Source organism: Cynocephalus volans, chromosome 10 (genome assembly GCF_027409185.1).
Source record: "Cynocephalus volans isolate mCynVol1 chromosome 10, mCynVol1.pri, whole genome shotgun sequence".
In the NCBI taxonomy this organism is placed as follows: Eukaryota; Metazoa; Chordata; class Mammalia; order Dermoptera; family Cynocephalidae; genus Cynocephalus; species Cynocephalus volans.
In genome coordinates, this window is record NC_084469.1 from 27,632,395 (window position 1) to 27,656,498 (window position 24,104).

At 55.3% G+C, this 24,104-nt stretch overlaps 1 protein-coding gene across 1 annotated transcript; it reads right to left on the bottom strand.

Annotated features, from left to right (window-relative positions):
- Positions 1-300: 300 nt before the first annotated feature.
- TRARG1 (trafficking regulator of GLUT4 (SLC2A4) 1) lies at positions 301-23,665 on the bottom strand. The gene is made up of 5 exons (XM_063109814.1): positions 23,617-23,665; positions 20,188-20,263; positions 16,685-17,192; positions 2,184-2,316; positions 301-469 (listed from the first exon to the last, which is right to left on the bottom strand). Exons 1-5 carry the CDS (start codon positions 23,663-23,665, stop codon positions 456-458), a joined length of 780 nt encoding a protein of 259 aa, XP_062965884.1. The 3' UTR covers positions 301-455.
- Positions 23,666-24,104: the final 439 nt, after the last annotated feature.

Consider the following 24,104-nt stretch of genomic DNA (forward strand, 5'->3'; position numbering starts at 1 on the left):
ATAAAGTCCCACGTCTTTGCTCCTGGTCCCAGACACAAAGGGACAGTGCTGCTTCTGTCCCCGTCAGAGTTTGTCTTGTTCGTGGGGCTGGCTTTCTTCTCATCTGGCAGTTGACACTGCTCGGTAGATCCCAGGAAATTGTGGGGATGAGAAACAAGCCAGAGCACTGGGGTCAAAATGCCAGCACGTGTCCATGAGATTAAACCACATTACTGACCAGTTTCACAGTAAATTTCATCTCACTCCTTCCTTCCTTCGTCCAGATTGTCCTATCTGATGTGGACTGACAATGGGGTGACATAAGGGTTTCCCTCTGAGTTTGTGCTTTTGGACTTAGGGACAGGTGGGCACTTGGCAGTCACCACCCTGTCCCCCCGTGGTGTGTGGGATGTGTGGGTTCAGAGGGGTCCAGCTGGCCAGGGCCTGCCTCTGCTAGCACAGCTCCCTGGTTAGTTTTATTTCTTCTGAACTGTAAAGAAAAGGACAGTTACAACAGATCAAGCCCTTGATTTGAGGATTTGGGTTTTTGTTTCCTAGTGGGACATGGTAACAGGGATAAGGTACAGGACTGGGGAACTCTGGTTTGGGGCTGTTGGTGAAGCTCCTGCCATTGAGAGGAATGCAGACTTGGTGATTGGTTCAGAGGTGGCCATGTGACCCTAACTGGACCAATCAGAATCAGTCCTGGGACTTTTGCTGTAACTGTTGACAGTTACAACAAGGCACTTTTTTCCTTGCTTAGTTACTGGACTGATTAAAACGTGTGCCACTATTAGGGCCACTATTAGAGCGTCTGGTTGTCATCGTGCCATCAGAAGGAGAGATCCTGCCTAGGAATGAAGCCAACACAGTGGAAAGCAGGACAAAAGAGTGAGACAGATTCCTGTCAACATCGTTCGAGCCCCTGGAACAATCTATGCTTGGACTTTTTAGTGAAAGCTAACAAATTCCCTTTGCCAGTTTGAGTTCAGTAGTTGTCCTTCGCCATCGGAAGAGTCCTGGCTAAAATGACAAGCAGCAGCAGGAGGAAGGAGCCTGGAGGAGCATCATAAGATGACACTGAGGCTAATGTCCTGGACAGTGGGCTCCTGCCTCTCACGTTCCTGCGTGTCAATCAGATGCCCGCTAATGGAGGAAACCGAGGCCCAGACAGCTTACGGAACATGCTTCAGCTAACAGAGTCAGAAAGTGGGGGGCCTGGATTCGGAACCCAGGCAGGCTGGTTACAAACCTGAACACTCCCCTGTTCTAAGTGGCCAAGGTTGGCCATGGCCCCACGGCTCAATCCCAGGCTTTCTGCCCAAGTTGAGCGCTACACCCTCTAGACCAGTGCGTCCCAAACTCTAATGACAGGGCTGAGGGTCTCATTCAGATGCAGATTCTGATTCAGTGGGCCGGGGTGGGGCCTGAGATCCTGCATTTCTGACACTGTCCCAGGTGATTCCCTGCTGCGGGTCCATGGAGCAAATTGAGTGGCAGGTTTTTTGGTGGAAAAGCCTAGGTTGGTCACTGACATGGGCAGAGATGCTTGGGGGCCTCCCAGTGTGGGGGGGACAGCTCTGACCTGGATGGCCCCCAAACTCCCAAAGCTGCATGGGCTTCGTAAGCAGCTGAGAGTCACCTTTGAAGATGGTTCCCCTGCTTGGATGACTTCACTGGGCCACCTTTGGGTGCTCACAGAAGTGTCACTTCCTGGCTTCCTCCATATGCATTGTTGACTTCTGGTACCTCTTGGCTGTGTCAGCAGGGACACTTAGGTATCAAGCCCACAGTTTACAGAGCTCAGTCACTTCTGTTATCTCGGGTGATGCTCACAAAAGCCCCTACGCTGGAGGCTTTTCCCTGCCACTTTATATGTGAAAACACTGAGGCTCAGCCAGACAGGACACTGGCCCAGGTCCCAGGGCCACTAGAGCTGAGACTGGAGCTTGTGGCCTCTAACTCCTAGTCCTGTGCATTTTCACTCTCCAGGCATAAGCCAAGTCAGAAAACTGATCCCCTCTCCGCTGTCACTGCTAGGGACTGGGTCACTGTTCTGGAGTGAGAGGACAAGGCTATGCCCCCCACAGTCTCTTACCCCTTCTCCCACCCACCTCCCCTGCCCCAGGGGGCTGAGCTACACCCTTGGGCAGTCCTCACGCCAAGCATCCTGGCTCCCTCTGCTTCATATGGCCGGGCCTCACCTGTGAAGTTGACAGTCACAGCCACGATGATGATGACCGTCCCCATGACGATGAAGGTGATGCTGAGCAGCCGGGCCAGGCGGCCCAGCCTCCGGGCCCCATCCAGGTCCCCCTGTTGCACGCTGCTCCGGGACTGCAGAGAGATGACAGCAGAGACCTCAGGAAGGCGGTTGTCAGCCGTGCAGGCCTCAGCAGCCCTGCGGGGGACCTTGCCTGAACCCCCAGACATACTCCATCCCCACTGCAGCCCACACTGCAGCAGCCCCTCTAGCACAGAGGCAGACAGATCTTCCTGGAGAAGTGGCCTAGGCCTCTTGTGGGGACCCTAACCAAACCTCTCCCTCACTGGCTGGGGACAGCTAGAAATAGAACCAAGCAATGCAGGGCTCTTCCTTTTAGGGTGGTGACAGGGCAGAAGGGTAGTGGCAAGTGGTATGGTAGAGGCTGAAGGCCTGAGAGGGTGGACCAGGTCCAGGCCACACTGAGCTGCCAGGAGCAGACAGGCCAGGTCCCTCCTGAGGCTCAATTCTGCAGCCACGCTGGGATCCAGAGGCAGCCCCTGTGGCTTTCTCTACAGCCTGACGCACCTGCCTGCTTTCCTCTGTGAGCCTTCCTCTTGTTGTGAAAGAAAAAAGGCCCTGTCCTCACTCCCTGTACTTTCCATCCAAGAACCATATCCTCGATCAAACAAGCCAGCTTCCCAGATCACACGAGAGAGGTGAGGCGTCTCGGGGTTGCCTGGGGAGGCTGGGGCTGGGCTAGAGCCACGTGTGGCTTCACAGGGGCCCAGTCTTACGTATCACTCCTCAGGGAGCTCCGTTTCACTTAGACCTAATTAATCAGGTGGTTGAGGGTGGATTAAAGGCAGAGAGGATCCTGGGAGGGTCCTGGGGTGACTTGGTAGGAGGTGGGTCCAAGCATCTCCAAGAGTGGCTCCGTGCCCTGCCCATGATGTCAGGCATCACCCTGCTGTCCAGGCTGGCCCCAAGACCTCCAGACTCCTCCAGCTCTGGGACTCCCTCTGTTCCTCTTGGGCTTCCTGGACTTGCCCAGCCTCCCTAGGAACAGGCACAGGCAGGAGTCCACTAACCGTGTGACAGCCTTCAGGATCCCAGGCCAGTCATTCAGTTGTGCTATTTTCTGGCTATTTGAGGCTCCTGGTTCAGCATGGAAATGTAGTTAAGCACCTTGATGATGATGATTTATCGAGCCCTTACTTTGTGCCAGGCAGCTTGCAAAGCACCGCACCTAAATGACCTCATTTAGCCTCAGAGCCATCCTAGGAGCTTGGCAGCACTGCCCCACTTCCCTGATGAAGAAGCTGAGTTCAGAGAAGCGACCCTTCCTCCCTCTGTTCTCTTTATGCAGGTGCCCCCCCCACCACCACCCTGGTCCTGTCCTCTTCAGCTCTCAGAATTCTAACCAACCCCCACCCCAACTCCGGGCTTCCATTCCAAGCTCCTTCCAGGACAGCGTGACATCAAACTCCATCTGCTCCTTGCCTTGGGCATCTCCTTCCACTTGCCCAAGCTCCAGTTATTGGCAACAGCCTGGTTTCCCCACTCTGGTCACAGCTCCTGTGCCATCCCACCCTGCTAACGTGTTTCCTCTCCTAGTCAATTCTGTCGCTACTCTCCTCTCTAGCTTCTGTGCCACTTTTCACCCAAGCCGTGGCACCAGCCTCCTGAAGATGCCCCTGGCTCCAAGCTCTATTCTTCCTCGTTCTGTTCCCCAGCCACCATTGCACACCCCAGATATTTACACCAGGCACTGTGCTGGGCCCCAAGATGCAGCAGTGTGCAGGAGAGTCCCAGTTCCTATGCTCGTGGAACCTGCCCCCTGCTGGCCTCCTTTGCGATCACACAAGTAAAGGCAAAATCACAACTGCGGGTAGCGTAATTACAAAGAAGAGGTACATGGTGTGATGAGAGCTGATCAAAGGAGACAGTCAGGGAAGACTTCCTGGAGGAAGGACGTTTGAGTTGAGATGTGAAGAATGAGAAAGAAATAAATTGATTTTTTTTCGAAAGGAAGAAGAGTGTTCCAGGCAGTGAGAACCCCCCGTGCAAAGGCCCTGGTGCCACGTGCACTGGCAGATATGCAGATGTTCAAAGAGTAGTTGCTGAGTGCGGGAAGCAGGAGGGGCCGGACGGAGGCCAGCGTGGCTGGAGCTGACACAGCAGTGACGAAGAGGCCAGAGAGGTGGGCAGGCCCGGCCACGGCTCTACCAGCACCGGGAGGAGGTTGGTCTTTATCCCAGAAATAGCGGGAGCCAGTGAAGGATGCATGGCGGGGGCGGGGAACGACACGCTTGGATGGAGGCTTCTGAAAGACCTGTCTGGCTGTGGTGTGGGGATCTCAGGGGAGATGAGTTCTCAAGATGATGGTGGCTGAAGCCATCACTCCTGCTCAGCACCTTCCATGTCCCCCTGTCCGCAGAACAAAGTCCAAACTCAGGCCAGCTTTGCCTTTCCTGGTCTTGTCCTCGACTGCTCCCTCCCACAACCTCCGGGCCCGGCCCCTCGGGGCTGCTCCAGGGGTGAGCACAGGACCGCCACATGCCTTTGCTCTTGCTCCTGCTCCTGCCCCGCAGCACCGCGGGTCCGGGTCCTCTTCCTCCTGCCAGGGGTGGCTCCAGTGCCACCTCTGTGAAGCCCACCAAGATTCCCCACCCCTGCTGGAGTCATGATAAACCCTAACACTATTTGAATATTACCTCGTGCCAGGAACTCTGCCAATGCTGGCCGTCCGTGAGAGCCTTTCATCCCCCTAACACTCCTGGGAGGCAGGGACTGTTACTAGTTCATTTTACAGATGAAGAGACGGAGCCAGCGATGAAGAGCTCTGTGCTGCAGGGCAAGAGAAGCCCCTGGACAGGTGGAGAAAGGCCAGATCAGGAAGGGCCCCAACTGTCATACAGCAGAGTCTGGATCTTGTCCTGCAGGCATCAGGAGCCAGGGAAGGACTTTAAGTGGGGACACAAGCAGACTTGATTTTAGTAATGATCTCTGACTACAGCGCACAGTGTGGGTTAGAGAGGCGGGGGCTTGGGAGCAGATTTAAAGACGCGAACTAAGCAGGGAACTGGAAAAGAGCTCAGATTTCATAAGTCGTGGGGAGAGAGTCCATAGGTGTTGGTGAGATCAAATGGAGTGTGGGAGAGGGACGTGACTGGGATGGTTCCCCGGTTTCTGGCCTGGGCAATGGATGAGTGCAGGTGCCTTCCTAGAGATGGGCAGGGAAGAGGGCCTGTTCTGTGTTGGGCTTGTTCAGGCGGGACTGGGTACCCTGACTGTGCAGACGCAGTCGGACAAGCAGGTGCAGAGCTCGGGGTCACCGGCATCGGGTGGAACGGAAGCTCGGCAGCGGGCGAGGTCGTCCAGGGAGCACGCGGATGGGAAGGCAAAGCCCGCAGACTGTGGGGAACACTGGCTAATAAAGGGGTGCTGAGGAAGAGCAACCTGCGAGGGAAACTGAGGACAGGCAAGAGCGTGGGAGAGGATGGCCCCCGGGAGATCCAAGATGGAAAGTCTCACAAAGGAGGGAGTGGCCAGGGGCGCCACCTCAGGCACAGAGCAGGACGAGGACGAAGCCACGATGAGGAGAGGGCGTGGGTGTCCTTGACAGGAGAGTTTCAGAGGAGTCACGGGGGCGACACCAGAATGGAGCAGTGTTAGGAACGAGACGGGGTGAGGAAGTTTCGAGAGCAAGTGGAGGCTGCACTTACAAGTTTAGCTGTGGCCGGGGGAGAGTGATGGCAGAGTAGCTACAACCAGGCGAGACAAACGGGATTTCTTCAGGATGGGAGAGGAAATGCTCTAGCAAAGAGGGAGAGGGTGATAGGACCAGGGAGTGATCGGTGCCACGATGTCCCAGAGCAGCAGAGAGGAGCTGAGGTCTGGACTTGAGCCCAGGGATGAACTGTGGGCAGGGGAGGAGGGCACTCCTGTCCTTGGAGATGACAGGTGCAGGTGCAGGTGCAGGTGGACTCACACCTCGACGGATCTGTCGGTGGGTCTGGGCAGGAAGTCGCAAGTGTTCATGCCTCTGGACCTCAGGGCCATCCAGCGAGAGGAAAGAGAAGGTGGGTCTGGCGTGAGGAGGGGGCATGGGTGGGGCTGGGGCTACAGCCAAGCCGGAGACTCACAAGCCCACCTGGATGTGGCAGGGATCCAGACAGGAGCAGGTGTAGCCTCCAGCTCCCTGGCAGAGCAGTCTGACTAAGGGCACAGGTTCTGCAGCCAGACCACCTGGAAGCCTGTCCCAGCTCCACCATGCACCAGCTGTGCGACCCTGGACAAGTGGTTTGCCTTTTCCAAGTTTCAGTGCCCTCATCTCTAACATTAGGATAAAACCAGCACCTACTTCATTGGGTTGTTGTGGGGATTAAATGAAATAATACAAGCAGGGGTCTTAGCACAGTGCCTGGCAATAGCACGTCTTCAATTGGTACTGGAATGCTGTCGTGTTTTTGTTGTTATTGGGAGATTCCCTTCCCTCCATGGGGTCCAAGAAGGAAAAAGAGCCACAACGCATCTACCCAGGCAGAGGAGGAGGCTGTGGTCTGGGAGGGAAGCCTGTGAGGACGGTCCTGGTGGAATTGCCGACAGCGCCCCTGTCCCTCTCAGAAACGTCTCACTTAGGGTGTTATGCTGTGTCCACACTGTGTGCAGGAGCCTCCCTCTCCTCCCTGCTCTCTGTCCTTCCTCACGCTCTCCCGTCCACTCCGTGTGACTGTGACCTCCCTCTCCTCCCTGCTCTCTGTCCTTCCTCGCGCTCTCCCGTCCACTCCGTGTGACTGTGACCTCCCTCTCCTCCCTGCTCTCTGTCCTTCCTCGCGCTCTCCCGTCCACTCCATGTGACTGTGACCTCCCTCTCCTCCCTGCTCTCTGTCCTTCCTCGCGCTCTCCCGTCCACTCCGTGTGACTGTGACCTACCTCTCCTCCCTGCTCTCTGTCCTTCCTCGTGCTCTCCCGTCCACTCCGTGTGACTGTGACCTCCCTCTCCTCCCTGCTCTCTGTCCTTCCTCGTGCTCTCCCGTCCACTCCATGTGACTGTGACCTCCCTCTCCTCCCTGCTCTCTGTCCTTCCTCGCGCTCTCCCGTCCACTCCGTGTGACTGTGACCTCCCTCTCCTCCCTGCTCTCTGTCCTTCCTCGTGCTCTCCCGTCCACTCCGTGTGACTGTGACCTCCCTCTCCTCCCTGCTCTCTGTCCTTCCTCGTGCTCTCTCGTCCACTCCATGTGACTGTGACCTACCTCTCCTCCCTGCTCTCTGTCCTTCCTCGCGCTCTCCCGTCCACTCCGTGTGACTGTGACCTCCCTCTCCTCCCTGCTCTCTGTCCTTCCTCGCGCTCTCCCGTCCACTCCATGTGACTGTGACCTACCTCTCCTCCCTGCTCTCTGTCCTTCCTCGCGCTCTCCCGTCCACTCCGTGTGACTGTGACCTCCCTCTCCTCCCTGCTCTCTGTCCTTCCTCGCGCTCTCCCGTCCACTCCGTGTGACTGTGACCTCCCTCTCCTCCCTGCTCTCTGTCCTTCCTCGCGCTCTCCCGTCCACTCCATGTGACTGTGACCTACCTCTCCTCCCTGCTCTCTGTCCTTCCTCGTGCTCTCTCGTCCACTCCATGTGACTGTGACCTCCCTCTCCTCCCTGCTCTCTGTCCTTCCTCGCGCTCTCCCGTCCACTCCGTGTGACTGTGACCTCCCTCTCCTCCCTGCTCTCTGTCCTTCCTCGCGCTCTCCCGTCCACTCCATGTGACTGTGACCTCCCTCTCCTCCCTGCTCTCTGTCCTTCCTCGTGCTCTCTCGTCCACTCCATGTGACTGTGACCTACCTCTCCTCCCTGCTCTCTGTCCTTCCTCGCGCTCTCCCGTCCACTCCGTGTGACTGTGACCTCCCTCTCCTCCCTGCTCTCTGTCCTTCCTCGTGCTCTCTCGTCCACTCCATGTGACTGTGACCTACCTCTCCTCCCTGCTCTCTGTCCTTCCTCGCGCTCTCCCGTCCACTCCGTGTGACTGTGACCTCCCTCTCCTCCCTGCTCTCTGTCCTTCCTCGCGCTCTCCCGTCCACTCCATGTGACTGTGACCTACCTCTCCTCCCTGCTCTCTGTCCTTCCTCGCGCTCTCCCATCCACTCCGTGTGACTGTGACCTCCCTCTCCTCCCTGCTCTCTGTCCTTCCTCACGCTCTCCCGTCCACTCCATGTGACTGTGACCTACCTCTCCTCCCTGCTCTCTGTCCTTCCTCGCGCTCTCCCATCCACTCCGTGTGACTGTGACCTCCCTCTCCTCCCTGCTCTCTGTCCTTCCTCGCGCTCTCCCGTCCACTCCGTGTGACTGTGACCTCCCTCGCCTCCCTGCTCTCTGTCCTTCCTCGCACTCTCCCGTCCACTCCATGCGACTGTGATGGCAGGTAAATGGAGGCTGCGGGAGGCTCCCCCCACGTCCGTCTCCCCCTGGACTGCGGTTCTTCCTCCACCCTCGTCTCTAACCCGGACTCAGCGATGGGCAGGGCTTCTCACTGTGGCATGAATTGCCAGCTGCTTCCTACAGTTCCCATTTCCAAGACAGAATCTTAGCATGTCCCCTCCTGGGCTCCTCTCTGTTTCCCCCAATTAGGTCTCCATTTCTGACCGTCTCACCTCTCTACCGTGCCTCCCATCTGTCCCCTCCTCTCCAGTCCCACTCCACCGCCCTGGCCCACTCCCTCAATTTGTCTCATCTGGAGATTTCATCAGCCTCCTCCTCACTGGTCTTCCAGACTTACCCCTCCAACCTCTCCTCAATACCACAGCCAAGGGGAGGTCTTGAAAATCCAAGCCTGGTCACACGACGCCCATGATAGGGATGCACTTTCATGCCCCCGGGCCTGGGCATGAGCTGTTCTCCCTGCTGGAACTCCCTCCCTCCTCACCCTTCAAGAGTCACCTTCAGTAAAACCTTCCTGGGTTCCTATTAGTCAGCGCCCCCCATCCCCACCCAGGCTCCTGTGGCATCTTGTACCACTCCCTTTTCCTCTCTTACTGCCTTGGGTCATTGTTTCTTGTGGCTTTGTCACTCTCCTTCTCTAGACTGTAAGCTCCTTGAGGGCAGAGACCATGCCGCTTCCATCTTGGCATCCCTCGTATCTAGCCTTGGGCCAGGCCCCAGTAGGTTCTCAGTAAATGTGTAGGAAGAAAACAATACAAGGAAAGACAGAAAGAATGAGAGATCTGCTTTCTAACCAGCAAACTTAGCCCGTGGAATGTGCAAAGTTAAAAGAAGATTCATGAAAGAAATAAGGGCAGTAGGTCCCACTGAAAAGATACCTGGCATCTGGGGTTTGGTCCCACCCACTAACTCATGCCACCTCCAGCTCCCTGCATGGCCCAGGTCACTGAACTCAGGACTTCAACGAATGGGCAGCATTAGAAGAGGGGACAACATACAGAAAGGCTTCAGGGATGTCTAAGAAGTTCAGCTTTAGAAATTCTGAGGCTGCCTTGAGCTGTTGCCAGGGGACTCCTTGGCTGTGAGCATGACATGCGGGGGGAGAGGAGCAGGGTTTGAGATGAGTCCCACCCCTACTTTCCTGAGAAGTAGCCAGGCCTTGGGCAACGGTTCAGGACCATGGAGAGAGGCACACGTGTGCTTGCTTGAGTAGAAGAGAGGTGGGGAGGGGAGGGGAGAAAGAAAGGTCATTTTTTCGGTCATGCTAAGTCCAGTCTTTCCTTTATCCAAAGAGCTCTGAGTCCATGTATGTCAGTCACACGTGTTCCTGGGAGCCTGAGAGACACCGTAGAAGAATATGCATTGGGACTGGCCAGATGGAACAGGGCAGATCTGATTGCGGCGGCTTTGTTGTGTCAGGCACTTTTGACACACTATCCAATGTAAACCTCACAACTATCCTGTACATCTTAGTTTTCTGATCTGTAAGGTGGAGGGAAAATAGCTGCCTCTGAGAGCAGACTTCTACTTGTGGCCGGTTATCCTGCAACGCCTGCTTGGCACGGAGGACCACGATTCAGAGGTGAGAGGCACAGTCCTCTCGTCCCGCAGCAGCAGCGTAGAGTGAAAAGAGTACAGGCTTGGGAGCCCCCTCCTGGCGTTGAACCCTGGCCTTGCCTCTTGCCAGCCGTGTGGCCTCAGGCAAACTATTGAACCTCTCTAAGCCCCGTCCCCTCACCTGCAGAGTGACGATGTCGTACCTAACTCACAGGGCTGCCGTCAAGATTAAGTTCCCGACCCTTAGCTGGTGCTCATTTCTGGAATCTCCCCAAATGAAGAATCAAGCCCCTGACCCCAGGGATGGAAGGAGACCCTTCCTCTTTTGTTATGAGTGAATTACCTCCTGCTCCCCCATCCTGCTCAGGGGCATCACCTTCCCATATACAAAATGGCTCAAGGTGAAGGCACAGTATTAACTGCAGATGCGGTTGTAATGATTGTGGGTTCACAGATCATTTGTGATCGCAATGGCTGGGGGGGTGGCAAGGGAGAACATGAGTTCAGGTTAGTAGATCAGTGAGGAAAGACGTTGGGAAGCGTCTGAGGGGGTGGGGAGGTGGGAGGAAAGCAGGGTGGGCAGGGTGCTGAGCAGAGCCGCCAGAGGCTGAAACCAGCCAGGGAAGGTGGCAACGAGACGCCTCAGGAAAGAGCTGCCTCTGCCAGCCACGCCACGGCCAAGCCCGGCAGGTCTGAGGAGAACCAAAAAGCTGTGCAGGGCCGATCAGATCAGCTATTAGTCCTTCCACGGAGATGTGCTCCTCCACGCCCCCTCTCCCCTCTCTCGCTCCAGTGCCATTGTTTCTGGGACGCTCTGACTGCAGGTTAACCCTTCCATTGCTGGAGAGCAGGAAGGTATGGTAGGGGTCCTGGGGTGGGGGCAGGCAGGGCAGCTGCAGTGGTGGTGGGAGGGACTGGGAGTGCTGAGGGGCCTGAGACAGCCGCTGTTTACCGCCCGACTCAGGAGTCGTCATTATTCTAAGCCGTGTGTCTGCGTGCCAGTGACCGTCAGCCCGGCTGGGGCTCGCAGGCCTGCTGAGTGGGCGCGCGAGCGCATCAGTGAGTGGAAGGGTGGCGAGAGGTGCCACCGCATGCACGACAGGTAAATAGTTAGCTTGCAAAAAACGCCTAAGAAAGAAAGTGTTGAAGCCACTCGAGGTCTGTGTGGTGCTTCCCATGTTGTAGGAACGACCCACAGAGAAGGAGCTGCGCAGAGATCACCAAAGCTGCAGACAGGGCTGCCCACCCCCGCTGCTGTCTGAGGGTGAGACTCCATTACCCCCACACCGGCTGAAGTCAGACTTGTCCGTTTACTGGGGATTCGCCCTTTCCTCTGACATTGCAAAGTTCACCTAGCATTAGTAATAGCAGAAACCACTTGCATTTGTTAAGCGTTTACGACACGTCGGGCTCTGTGCCAGGTGCTTTCACACTCGGTAGTTCATCTAATCCTCCCGACAGCCCTACGAGGTCGATGGTTTTATGATGTCCATTTTATAGATGAGAAACGGAGGCCAAGGAAGGAGTCACTCAACCAAGTGATGTGGACACGGTCACGTGGCTCCTGAGGTCGCACACTCAGGTCTGTCTGAGGCTTGTTTGGTCTCTGTCGCTAACCGAAGGCCCCGCCTGGGGTCCAGCTTTCCTCACTGGCAGGAGACCTTGCTGCAATGGAGGAATGTGGCCATTTCTCAGCCTGACCTGGAAATAAAATCTTCTACCCTAGAGGCTCACAGGAGGCTGAGGCACTGAGCAGAGCTAGGTCTGGGCACCTGCGGTGGCAGCTCCTCAGGTAGAGCCCCTGGTCCACCAGCCTGCTCACGGCAGGCCCTGTCACAGCCACAGTGGGAGGGACGCTGCTGGTCCCCTCGTCGTCTACTGATGGAGCGAGTGGGGTGGGAGGAGAGTTCAGTGAGCGGGTGGGGAGTGGGTGAGAGGGAAGGAAGTAGAATTCTTCCCTCCCTGTCCAAATGCCTGAAAAGTTTGGCTTTCCTGGGAGGGACACACCATCGTAGCCCCGAGAGCATCTGCAGGGTGGAGCCATGGAGAGAACAGCAGGTCCAGTGTCCAGCTGATGTGCCTCTTACCAGCCGTGTGGCCATGGGCAAGGCGCTGCTCTGCATGGCCCGGTGGCCTCGTCTGCTCAGCGGGAACAATTCACCCAACTCACATGGGAGCGTGGGAGCGTGCTCTGCAGACGGTAACAGGCTCTAGAGGGGCTGTCAGGGCTGTGGGTCTCCTTCCATCCTTGGGGTGAAGGGTTTGATCCTTCTTTTGGTAACCAGTGGGGGGACATCTGATGAGGAGTTCTGAAGCCCATCTCAGGACCTGGAGACAGCAGCCCAGGAGACTTTCTCTCTCACACAGGTCTTCTCACCTGTGCTGCTGTTGGGCAGGACTTAGTGTGACAGCCCCAGGTGAACAACTGACCCCTCCCTCCCCAGGTGTGGGCGTGTCCTGTGAACTAGACTGGCTTCCTGACCAAGGCGACAACTGCGGCACACCCAGTAGTGCTCCCTACCTGGCACTGCCTGCTTCCCAAGGAGGCAGTCTAGTGCAGTGGGTAGGGACGGGGGCTCTCACTCCAGGCAGCCAGCCCGGGCTCCGGTCCTGGCTGGATCCCCATTTACTAGCAGGTTATTTCCTGCCTCTGTGCTTCAGTTCTGTCATCTGTAAGATGAGAATAACAACACTAGACCTCACAGGGGCATCGCCAGAACTAACTGAGACGACATAGGTAAGGGGTGTGGACCTGTGCCAGCGTTTGGTAAGCGCTTGGTGAATGTCAGTAATACTATCTCTCAACGCTGGGCCCCACTTTCCTTCTGCCTGGCTCCTGAGGCTTCCCTTTAGAAATTCATTTCCACAACCACACTTCCCCCCGGCCCTCACGCCCCGGCCCCGGCTCCTCCTCTGAGATCTCAACGCCCTGCATCTCTCACCCCTTCGTGCTCATGGCACCTGTCCTTTGACTTCTCTGTGCCCAGCCTGTGACCTCTCCCTGTCCTCCAAGGCTGTCACCGTCTTCCCAGCTTCGCTCCCTCCCAGCCCAGCCGGACCTGTCAGCGTCACCTCAGCCGCCAGCACTCCTGTGCCAGCTGGTCCTGCCCTCATGGCAACTGCGCCATCCCCAGCCTTGGGCTGGCCCAATACCCATGTCTGTGACCCTACACTGACAGCTGGAGAAAATCCCAGCACCATGCAGGCCAAGAACAACCCGGATCCATGGTCTCCAGCCTCGGCAGAGCCCTCGGGGCATTGACCTGTCTGGTCACCTCCCCTCCCCTCTGCCACCAGGCCCCTATCTCAGCAAACAACCTCACCCTCCACAGCTCTGGTGGCATGGCAGCTGTGGCACGTGAGCCAGTCGCCTTTCCTCTGAGTATTTCCATCTGCCTCTGCCCTCCTGCCCTCTCCTCAGCCTCTGGCCCCTCCGTCCCTCAGACTCACCCCTGCCTGGTGTCTCTTCCCCTTTTCTAGTTTCCTCCCACCTCCTGGAATCTCCTTTTCAAAAGCACTTTCTGTCCGCTTCCTCTGCCCACCCTGTAAACGTCGTGGGTCCCCGGAGCTCTCTAAGATGGGCCTGGTATTGTTGAGGTAGACGGCCGGAGCCTGGTGCGAACACTGCTGCCCCCTCCTCCGCAGACCTCTCCGCACCCTCCTCCTGAGTCCGCTGCTCAGCGCAGGCCCTGCGCTCCCTGCCTGGACCCCCTCAGGAGCCTCCTGGGGGGTCTCCCTGCTCTAGCCCAGTTCCCATAATGCAGTTGAGTGTTGGTTTTAAAACAAACTGACCACATCGTGCCTCTACTCAAAACTCACCAAGGGCTCTTCAGAGCCACTAGAATAAAACTTAACTTCCCGGAACAAGTCCCTGCCCCCTCCTTCCCCCATCGTGCTCTTGCACCTTCTGCCAGGCCAGAGACCTGCTACTGACCTTTTCCATCTGCTTCCCCAATGCCCCACACAGTGCCTGGTTCATAAAAGAGGAGCATTCACTCACGCGGGGCCTAATCATCCTGTCCCACTTAGTTCCTTCAGAACAAGCCACTTGCCATTCAAGTCGACTGAATGAATGAGTGGCCAGCGTGACCAGCTCTTAAAGGGTTTCCAGAAGCCCCTCTGCCCCTTGCTGTGGCCCTGGTCCAGGCCTCTTCACCTCTCGCCTGTATTCCTACAAAGGTCCCCTCACCTGAATGCCAGTCTCTCCCCTTCAGCCTGTCCTCTCTCCCTGCACCAGACAGAGCCACCAAAATCTGGCCACACTCCTCTGGGCACCAAGCCCTACGATGTGCGTGCTGCAGCAGAGACGGAGCTGGAGAACATCATGCTAAGTGATAGAGCCAGTCACAAAGTACCACATACTGTATGATTCCATTTATACAAAATGTCCGGAGGACGCAAATCTATAGAGACAGAGAGAAGATTAGTGGTTGCACAGGGCTGGAAGGGATTGGGGCAGAGCGTGATAGCCGAAGGGCACAGGGTTATTTTGGAGGCAAGGCAGATGTTTTAAAACTGACTGTGGCTAAGGCTGCACCTATTTGTAAGTACGCTAAAACCATTGAACTGTACGCTTTAGATGCGTGAATTGCATGGTATGTGAATTATCTCTCAATAAAGCTATTTTTAAAACCCTACGATGGCTTCCCATCCCCCACTGGGGATGCTGTCAGCTGCCACTTAAATACTATCACCAGGTAACAGCTCTCACTGTGGGCTGGGTGTTGTTCTCAAGCACTGTGCGTGGCCGTCTCATTTCACCCTCTCACAGCTCTCTAATGTAGGCACTACAGTTATGCCCATTTTGCAGATGGGCACATTGAAAAGAGAGGTTTGAGTGACTTGCCCAAGGCCACACAATTACCCTGTGGTTCTGTCTAGCATGGGCACTTCTTGCAACATGTTGTAAGGATCTGTTTCTCCCCGCTGGACTGGAGGAACCCAGGAGTTGGCGATGGTGTCTGGTTTTGCACTGTATATCCCTGCACCTGGCCCAGCGACCATCAGACCTGACTCAAGAAGCTTAAAAGGACATAGAAATGTACTGGGGATGGGTTCAGTGGTCTCACAGTCTTGGGCCAGGTTTCCTTTGACAGAGGCAGCTCCACCCAGCCTGCTCTGACACTCCTGCCAGGATCCCGATTCTAGCAACTGTTTTCTCCTGAGACCTTGTGTGGTTTCCCTCCTCAAAGCCTGTCTCCCCTCCTGGGGCCATTCCCTGTAACCAAGAGGTTGGCTCCGCCCAAAGTTACTGGCTGCAACTCTGGGGCCTGGCTCAGCTCCAGCTGTCCCCAAGTGCAGCAGGCAACACTGAAAGCTTGGAAGGTCCCTGTCCTGGTCCCTGCCCAGCCCTTGCTCTTGAGCCCATGCCAGGTCCCTCGGACTCAGTAGTGCTACCAGTGTCCCTCGATGTCCTGGAAGGTGGTACTGGAAGGGTTGGGGACTGGGGAAGGCTTCTCTGGCTGGAGACTGGGCCTTAATGAAGTGGACAGAGATGTCTGAAGAAATATGGGCTCGCTGAGAGGGCAGCCCAGAGTGACCTCAGCTCCTGGGGGCTTGGCGATAGCAGTAGAGTCACTCCAGAGGGAAGCAAACAGGGTCACCCCGCTCAGTCCTCAGCCCCTGACCAGTCTGGGGCCCACAGTTTGCTTCCCCCGCTCCTAACCTCATTCTGAAAGTCACTGCCATTCTTTCTCTTGCCAACATGTACCAACATTTTCTGTGGGATCTATGCAAGTAGCCCTACACAAACGGCTGGGTTTGGGAGCAGATAAGTGACTCAAAACCTACAGAAGTAAAGACTCACCCACACGCTCCTCCTTGGCAAGCCTGGCGGCCATGCCCTCAGACTCTCAAATTTTTCACTTGAGGCCCAGACATCTCCTGCCCTGAAGACAGTTGCTGAAATCAGTGCAACCACCAAGGTCCAAAGGGCTCCAGGGGGAACTCCACCCCTGAGGAGCAGCCCACGGACTCCCCTCCTTATGTGACTCTCAGGGGAGCCAGGCCCCAGGGTCCCCAGTGCATGGCAGGGAAGCCACTGCCACAGGCTCATGGAAACCTGAGCTAGCCCAGGCTGATCGAATGCCCAGGTGGCCCAGGATGCCTGGCTCCCTTCCTGAGAACATGGGGCCCTGGGACCCCTTCTGGCTGATACACAGCCCCACTCAGGAATGACTGTTTAGGAAAATCCCTTCCCCCTCCAAAAAAGGCCAGTCCCTCAACTTGTCTGTCTCTGCCCTGCAGGGTTTAGTGCCAGGTGGCTCCCTAGGTCCCTCTCCCCAGCAGGCACAGGTGCAAAGTCAAGCTGTGATGCCGGGAGCAGAGATGCGAGAGGAGCGTGGACAGAAGATCTCAGGCACTGGCCCCTCTCCAAGGGGAAGGAGGAGCCAGCCGAGAAGGGGGTCTTCCGCCAAGCCCCCAGCACCGAGCTCTTTCCTCTAGACCCCCTGTCTGGGGAACATGCCTGCCCACCCCTGGGCCCAGCCCCCTCCCTGGAACAAAGAGCAGCACTTACCATGATAGAGAAGATGAGGGGGATGAGGTTGAGGGGCCAGACGGGGCAGAAGCAAGTGGCGATGGCGAGGATGAGGTAATCTTTGGGAACTTCTTGGTCCTGGGCGAAGGAGGTGGTGGCAGTGGAGGATGCCCGCCTCGAGCTGGCCCTGGAGGGGGACCGGGGGAGTGGGGCCTCCCGGCGCCCCTCGGAGATCACCTTGAAGGGCAGGCTGTGGCCATTCTGCTCCAGATCCAGAGCCCCCGAGAGGGACTTGGACAGATTCAGGGTCTTGTCATCCTTGTCTTTTACCTTGGTGAGGAGCTTCTCCATCTCCGGCAGGTCCAGGTGGGAGGTGGAGCTCGGCTCCTGCGCTGGAGGAAACTGAGGCTGCATGAGGTTGGCCCTGTTGGCCTGGGCCTTCGGCCAGGACAAGGGGCTCCACAGGGACCTCAGCACCCCACTCCCCAGCCCAGACAGGGGCCTCCAGGAAGGAGCACTGCCCAGGGGACTGAGGGCCAGCTGGGTACTGGAGGGTCACAGTGGGCGCCTCAAGCCTGGCTGAGCTCAGAGGCTGGGCCTGCCTGCTGTCCCCAAGGAACTCCCAGGAATCTGGAGCCTTTAGCTCTGTTCAAGTTTGAGGCCAACTTTGCTGGCGCTGCTGACAGCGCAGATGAGCGTGGAAGCAACAGAAAGCTTGGAGAGCAGAAAGGAGAACGCTCCTCTTCCCAGCGAGGCTCAGGCTGTCAGGAGGGTGTGTGCGTGTGTGTGTGCGTGTGCATGTGTGTGTGTCTGTGCGCGTGCGTGTGTGTGTGTCTGTGTGTCTGTGCGCGCGCACGCACCACATAACCTCCCTCCCTCTCTGCCCTCCTTGGAGATGCTTTTCCTTTTCAATTCCCCTCTCCCCAGAGAACCACCCAGCAGCATTCTGCCTCTACCCAGCCCAGCCCAGCCCAGCCCAGCCCAGAGGGACTTGGGCCGGTCTCTGGTTTCCACTGCAGTCTCAGGATCTGCTGCTCTGGGCTGGGGCCTCTGGATGGGAAAAAGGCAGAGTGGGTCACAAAGGGGTGGGTCTTCAGCTGTCCTGGGCAATGAGCCGGCTGCTTCTCTCCTACTGGAGCAGGCTCCCACTTCCTCCTATCTGCTGGGAAAGGCTGGGCCCTGGGCCTATCACATCCCACTGAGACCCTGACCTCCAAGCCCTAGAGGTGCCCAGGCCTCAGCCTAGTGCCTGGCTCCTGGCTCCTGGCTCCAGGAGGAAAAGGCGACGTGAGCACCAGTGGGGCCCTGGAGGATCCTGCCTGGACCAACAGGGCCCTCTGAATGGGTTTCTAAGCAGCTCGCCAAGGGTTGGGGGGTAGGGGGGGATAAGGGGGAAGTGTTGGTCCATCTCATTCCCATCAGAGCTTTTCTGCAGTGCTAAAGGGCAGGCAGGCAAAGATCTCCTGCTCAGGAGCTGCTCAGGGCAGAGGCCGGCTCTGAAGGGCCTCGGGTTCTGGCTCCCATCCTCTCTGATTCTGTCTTTGTTCTCTTACACTTCCTCCTTCTGTTTCTGCCTCCTTCCCCATTCTCTGCATCTCTTTCTCTCATATTCCTGTCCTCTCTCCTTATGTCGCTTTACGAGGGAGACTGGAACCACCAAGTGTCTGTGGCTTGGAGGGAGGCCTATGAGATAAGTTTAAAATCCTAGGGTCGCACATGATGCGGGGTGGGAAGTGAGAGATGGAAGGGGCCTCAGAGGTTGTGGAGTTCAAATCCGTTGATGTCACAGATCAGCAACCAAGGCCTGGAAACAGAGAGACACTTATTTCAAACTGTATCCCAATCAGATATCAATTCCTGGCCCAGGTCCTGGGGCTAGCTAGGAGCAAAACCAGCCATCTTCGTGGGAAGAAAAGCCTTTGGGTACGCATCAAGCTGCCTTCAGAGATGCTGCTTCCAGCAAAGGCAGGGACAGACAGGCCAAGGAGGGAGTGTGAACAGGCAGGGAGAGAGGAACTGGCCAGAGGGAAGGAAGGAGAGTCCTAAGAAGGGCCTGCAGGGCCGGGCCGGAGGGGGGCCTTGGGGTCTCATAGAGTACCTGGAGGTTCACAAGTTTCAGGAATGTTTGTGGCCTTGGGGAAAATTTTAGGTTTGATAAATTTGACTATATTAAATTAAGATTTTTGCTCAATAAGGGAAACCCATTGTTATCTGCAAAGTGCAGGCCTGCGGGGGTGGGGGGGGTGCCTCCTCCCCGTCTCAGTGCTCAGGAAGGCCCTCGCCCACTCCAGGCCAGGAGCAGGGCCAGGGGAGTGAGCTGGGCTCCCCGTCCCTGGAGTTTCCAGAAGTATGCAAGTACCTTCCTAATATGAAAACTCCTTTAGAGGTGGCAGGTTGGGTCCCTGAGACCTCCTAGGCTCTAAGTCAGCATCCAGCTGGACAGAATTCCATGTCACAACCTGGGAGCTGACTCTGTGGGGCCTACAGCTGCCCTGTGGCCTCCAGCCACATGTGGCGACTGAGCATTTGAAATGTCCTGTCCACACTGAGATGTGCTATACATGTAAAACACACACCGGATTTTGAAGACCTGGTACAAAAAAAGGAATGTAAAATATCTCATCAATGCTTTTTATATTGGTTACATATTAAAATGATAATATTTTGGATATATTGAGCTAAATAAAACATTATTAAAATCAATTTCATCTTTTTCCTTTCATTTTTTTTAAAAAATGTGCCTAGTAGAAAATTTAAAATTAAAATGTGGCTCATTATATTTGTATTGGGCAGCACTGGCCTAGAGGACAGAGCACACCAGACATAAAGGGGTCTTTTTGATTTAATAAAAAGAGTAAAGAAAAAGCCGAGAAGATCCCAGATTAGTCCATGGCAGCAAGGTTGCCTGGATGGGCTGGGGTTGAGGGAACTTGGGGACCCAGGTTTGCTCGGCCAGGGTAAGCTGTTGGGTTCACAGTGCCACCTAGTGGTCTGGTGATAATGAGGGAAATGAGCAGAGTTAGGAGTAGGGACCAGAGCTGGTGGAGGGGCTGGGGGGCTGCAGAGAAGCAGCAGCGGGTCTGGGCTCCAGGGCTGGCGAGTGCAACCCAGCCAGCTGCCCAGGGTCTCGCTCCGGTCTGCAGTTGCCCCAGGTAGGCTCCCTAAAGGTCTTACGTGGAGGTCCATAGGCTGAATTCATCATACAAAGTAGGTTTGGCCTGCAGGCTGTTGACTCAATATGTTTTTAAAAAATTTATTCCACACAAAAATTGGGGTTTCGGAATTTTCTTTTACCATGAAGATCTGGGAATCCCAGGCCAATTTCCTGCAGAACAGCAGATGGTCCAGCTGCAGCCTTTAGAAGGGCTTTGATCTCCTCGGCCACCTCCACGTCACGTGGCCTGCCTGCCTTGGGGTGAGTGGTGAGCCCTGGCACCACTAGACGCATGGACGGGCCTCTTTCTGGCCCACAGCTGGCTGGCCTCCCTGCTCTCTGGTGTGGACACAGAGAACTGAAGAAAGTGCTTCCTCTCTCTCCCCACTTCCCCGCTTGGCCGTGAGCTCCTGAAGGGGGCAGGTGTGCCCGGCTCCCTAGCGCAGGGCCCGGCTCACAGGCTGCTGAGCCAGAGGAAAGAGCAACAGAGCGCCAGGCGGTGTCCACGCTGACACTCACTCCGTCTCTGCCCGCACCCAACCTTTGTGCACCCTAAGAGTGAAGGACACCGAGAGAGGTTAGGGATGTTGCAGTGGAGGGGAAAGTGGACCTGCACACCGGGGGTCCTTTAGGGGCAGGGTGGGTCAGGGAAGAAATCTCAGAAGTGTAATAAGTTCCAGCCTAACCGAAGGGGAAGAGGAAATAAAGCCCCTTAAGTCTGTGCCCTGCAACCCTCTCCCCATTGGCCTCTCACTGGGTGTCAGGAAACCCCATGGGGCTGACAGGGCAGGTGCAATGCAGCAAATTTCTCTTCTCACTGAAGCTTTCCTGGGCCCAGATCTCCCGGCAGCTGTGGACACACACACACGTACTTGTGCAAGGTGTGAGGGAAACCTGCTGTGATCGTGCTCCCATCAACTCGCCCCGGAACTTCACATCCAGTGAGATACGTCCCTTCCAAGGAACCCCCTGGGGATATTTCATCCTTGCTGTCCTTGATCAAAACATGTCCCTACTCCTCTTTGTAGGAGTAAGACAAATCTTTCCCTTTTTAAAAACAATTATGAAGCAAGTGAAAATTAACTGTGTTTATCCCTCTAAATTCTCCCTAGGCCTGTCCGTGCGCCGACACGTTTGTCTGCGTTATAACCGGTGGGCACAGACCGTTCTGTGATCTGCTCCTTCAGCCCACCATTGCGCCCGTCCTGTTAGGAGAGCAGAGTCGGCCTCGCCGTGCCTCTACGATCGGGCATGTGCGTTGTTCCAAATCTTTCGCTAGTATGTACGCGGTCGCTGTGACTATCTTTTTGCAAATTTGTTTTTCCTTTTGGATTACTCCCTTGGAGTATTTTTATTATGATTTTGCTAAATTGTTCGCTACCAAAAAAAGAACAGATACACGGTACAAGTAGAAATATGGAAAATGTGCCCTCTTCTCCACGTCCCTGACCACATTGGGTTTTATCATTGCTATTTGTTTTTGCTGGTATGTCTCATTCATTGCTAGAGGGGCAGGGTACCGTTCCCTGTGATGAAGGCAGCTGCTGTAAGGGAAGGGGATTGAAGACAGACCCCTACTTCCTAAGAAGCCAAGAGACTGAGGATGGGAGAGCCCTTCGTGAGCTGCTAAATGTGCAGCGATTGTTATTATTCTCTGTCTTTTAACAGTTAACTCTCTCTCCTTTGAACACTATTTGAGTGGACTGTTGCTATTAAGATGGTAGATACATAATTTCTTTCTTAGTGTGTATCAGTTCTTCATATCGTCTGGACATAGCTTAGTGGCTCTGTCTTATGTGTGTTTCCCTTTGTGGCATTTTCCTTTTTATGTGCATTTAACTGCATATCATTATGCTTTTTTTTCTATATTTGGACAAACCTATCTGGCCTCACTTGATAACCTCCATTTCTTTAATAATCACAAATTTATCTTTTCTTCACAGCAAATCAGTCATCTTGGAGAATGGATACAATCTTGGGAAGCAGATAAAAAAATCAAGCAAAGGTTCCAGAAAACCTGGAAGGCACGTAACTATTCTGGCCTAGGATCCCCTAAAGCATTAGGGAGAGGAGGGGGTACTGTTAGGTCGATACATATATGTAAACACGCACAAATATTCACACACCCACACATCTATATGCACACACATATAACATGTACATATCAAAAAAACCTCAGAATGGTAAGCAAATACATATCAGCATGCAAATACATGGATATAGACACCCAAACAGATAGCCCTGATAAATCAATGATAATAGCTAATGTGCTGTAGACTTTACAGTTCATAAAACACCTTCCCGTGCATTCTCTCTTTATAGAAACCTTGTGAACAGAATGTCTTAATAGCTTCCACTCAGTGAGTGCTCGCGGGGGCCAAGCACTATGCTGAGTGTTTAAATGCATTATCTCATTTAGTCTGCACAACAACCTATGATGTAGGTACTTATTTTAGCCCATAATACAGATGGGAACACCAAGGTTCAAAGCAGCTAGGTGATTTGCCCAGTCACCCAGCTGGTAAGTGAGGAGACGGAGAACTGTCACATGCCTCTGGCTGAGCTCACATGTCTGCCGCACCTCACGCTTCCTCCTGCAGGGGGTGCCCGTGCTATTCCCAGGGTGAGAGTGTGGCTAGGTGAGAAGAATCCTTACTTCTTTCAATCTTGAAATTTAAGAAAGCTGGACTTGCCGGTCATTCTTATCACATTTCCTAAAAATAAACACCTGAGGCTGAAACAAGGCTGAAGCATTGTCCAGGCTGGTCTATGATAAGATTATAATAGCATACACAGAGTAACAAATCGTGGAACACCTTCTAATTGCCAGAAACTGTATATTATGAACCAGTGTTAATCCTCATGGCCTCCTGAGGTGGAATCATTCATGTCAGAGGTGAGGAACTAGAGACTGAGAGAGCTGGTGGGCAGGGGTTGGGTCGAGGCTGCTCTGGCTCTTTCCTTTCTGTGTAAGACTGTGGCACTGTCAGGCTGGGAACAGAGTTCCTCATTTTGCTCCTGGCTAGAGCCCATGTCCCCTCTGACCCTGAGTCAAAGCTTCCTGTGCTCTGTGCCACAGCCTTGACTGTGAAATTGGGAGCCCTGGGGCCCGTGGCCGGGTCCAGGATGCCAAGTGTGCCAGTCAGTGTCAGGGCTTGCAGAAAGCAAAGGCATCTTTAATTATGGCAGTGAGCCTCGCCTCACCTGCTCTGGGGAACCCTCATTCCTCCCTGATCTACACCTAAGGGCATCTCTCCAGCTACTGTGGGATCCCCCATTCTGAGCTGGCTTTATGTAACCCTTCCTCCCAGCTGGCAAGAGCCCAGAAAACCCTCAGTCCTCCCGAGCTGACAGATCTGGGTCCTCAGCCCAGCAAGCAGCACCTGCAACATTAGCCCCATCAGCCTGAGCTAGGACAGACACCATCTCATCTTAGATGCAGGGCAGTTCTCCAGAATTCTTGTGGGAGGGGAGGGTGCCTCCCACTCTCAGCAGCCTTGGCCTGCGGTCCCTCTTCCCCTCATCCCCTTCCCCATAATTTTTCCTGGATTCCAAGCCTGTCTGTCATCACAGAGGCCCTGGCCTACTATTCCCTGGGAGCCCTAGCTGCCTGTCACTCACTCCTTGGCCCTGTTCTCAGCTTCCTTCCCTGAGACTGGCCCAGACTCTCCCTTCATGGCAGCCCTCAGTGTGGCTCACTGCAAATAGCAGCTCTGCAGGGAAGTCCAGAGATGAGACCGACCACATCCCTAGCTTCCCAGGCTAACCTAGGCCTCCTCTCCAAATCATGTCCTCTCCCACTCCCAGGAGCACTCACTTTGGTTGTAGTCCAGGCTTTCCTGCCACCCTGGGCCACTGGGCCCCATGGAGTCGTGGTAGCAGATACTGATAATAGTTTCTCCTTTTTATTTGACTGCTTGTGACTGCCTCTCCTGGATCAGACTTGAGGCAGCAGCACAGGCTGGGGAAGGGGACCCCACACTGCCATCAGACCAGGCCAGGTGCCCACCCACACCCACACACGGGTCCCTCCCCGGACAAAGCCATCATTCTCCTAAAAAGCGGCAAGAGAAAATAGCGCTCAGAGGCACAGGAATGCAAAGAACACTTTCCAAGAAGCGTTCAACAAGTCCAAACGTAGGAGCCAAGCAGGATCCTGCTCCTTTCTCAGAGCTGCCACCCCAGGCTGGGATGTGGGGGCGCAGTCCCAGTCCGCGGACTCCCTGGCCGCTGGCAAGGCCGCCTCCCTCCCGCCTCAGTCCTCAGCCCACTGGCGCTGTCCAGGACGTCTGCGCAGTCTTTCCT

Excerpts from the sequence above, each read along its gene's own strand:
- TRARG1 (XM_063109814.1), bottom strand. The coding sequence starts at position 23,665 with ATGGGGCCCAGTGGCCCAGGGTGGCAGGAAAGCCTGGACTACAACCAA. Across the intron at positions 17,193-20,187 it reads GCTCACGGCCAAGCGGGGAA|TACCCAGCTGGCCCTCAGTC; the intron begins GTGGGGAGAGAG and ends GTGACCCTCCAG. Across the intron at positions 2,317-16,684 it reads CCCTCATCTTCTCTATCATG|TCCCGGAGCAGCGTGCAACA; the intron begins GTAAGTGCTGCT and ends ATCTCTCTGCAG.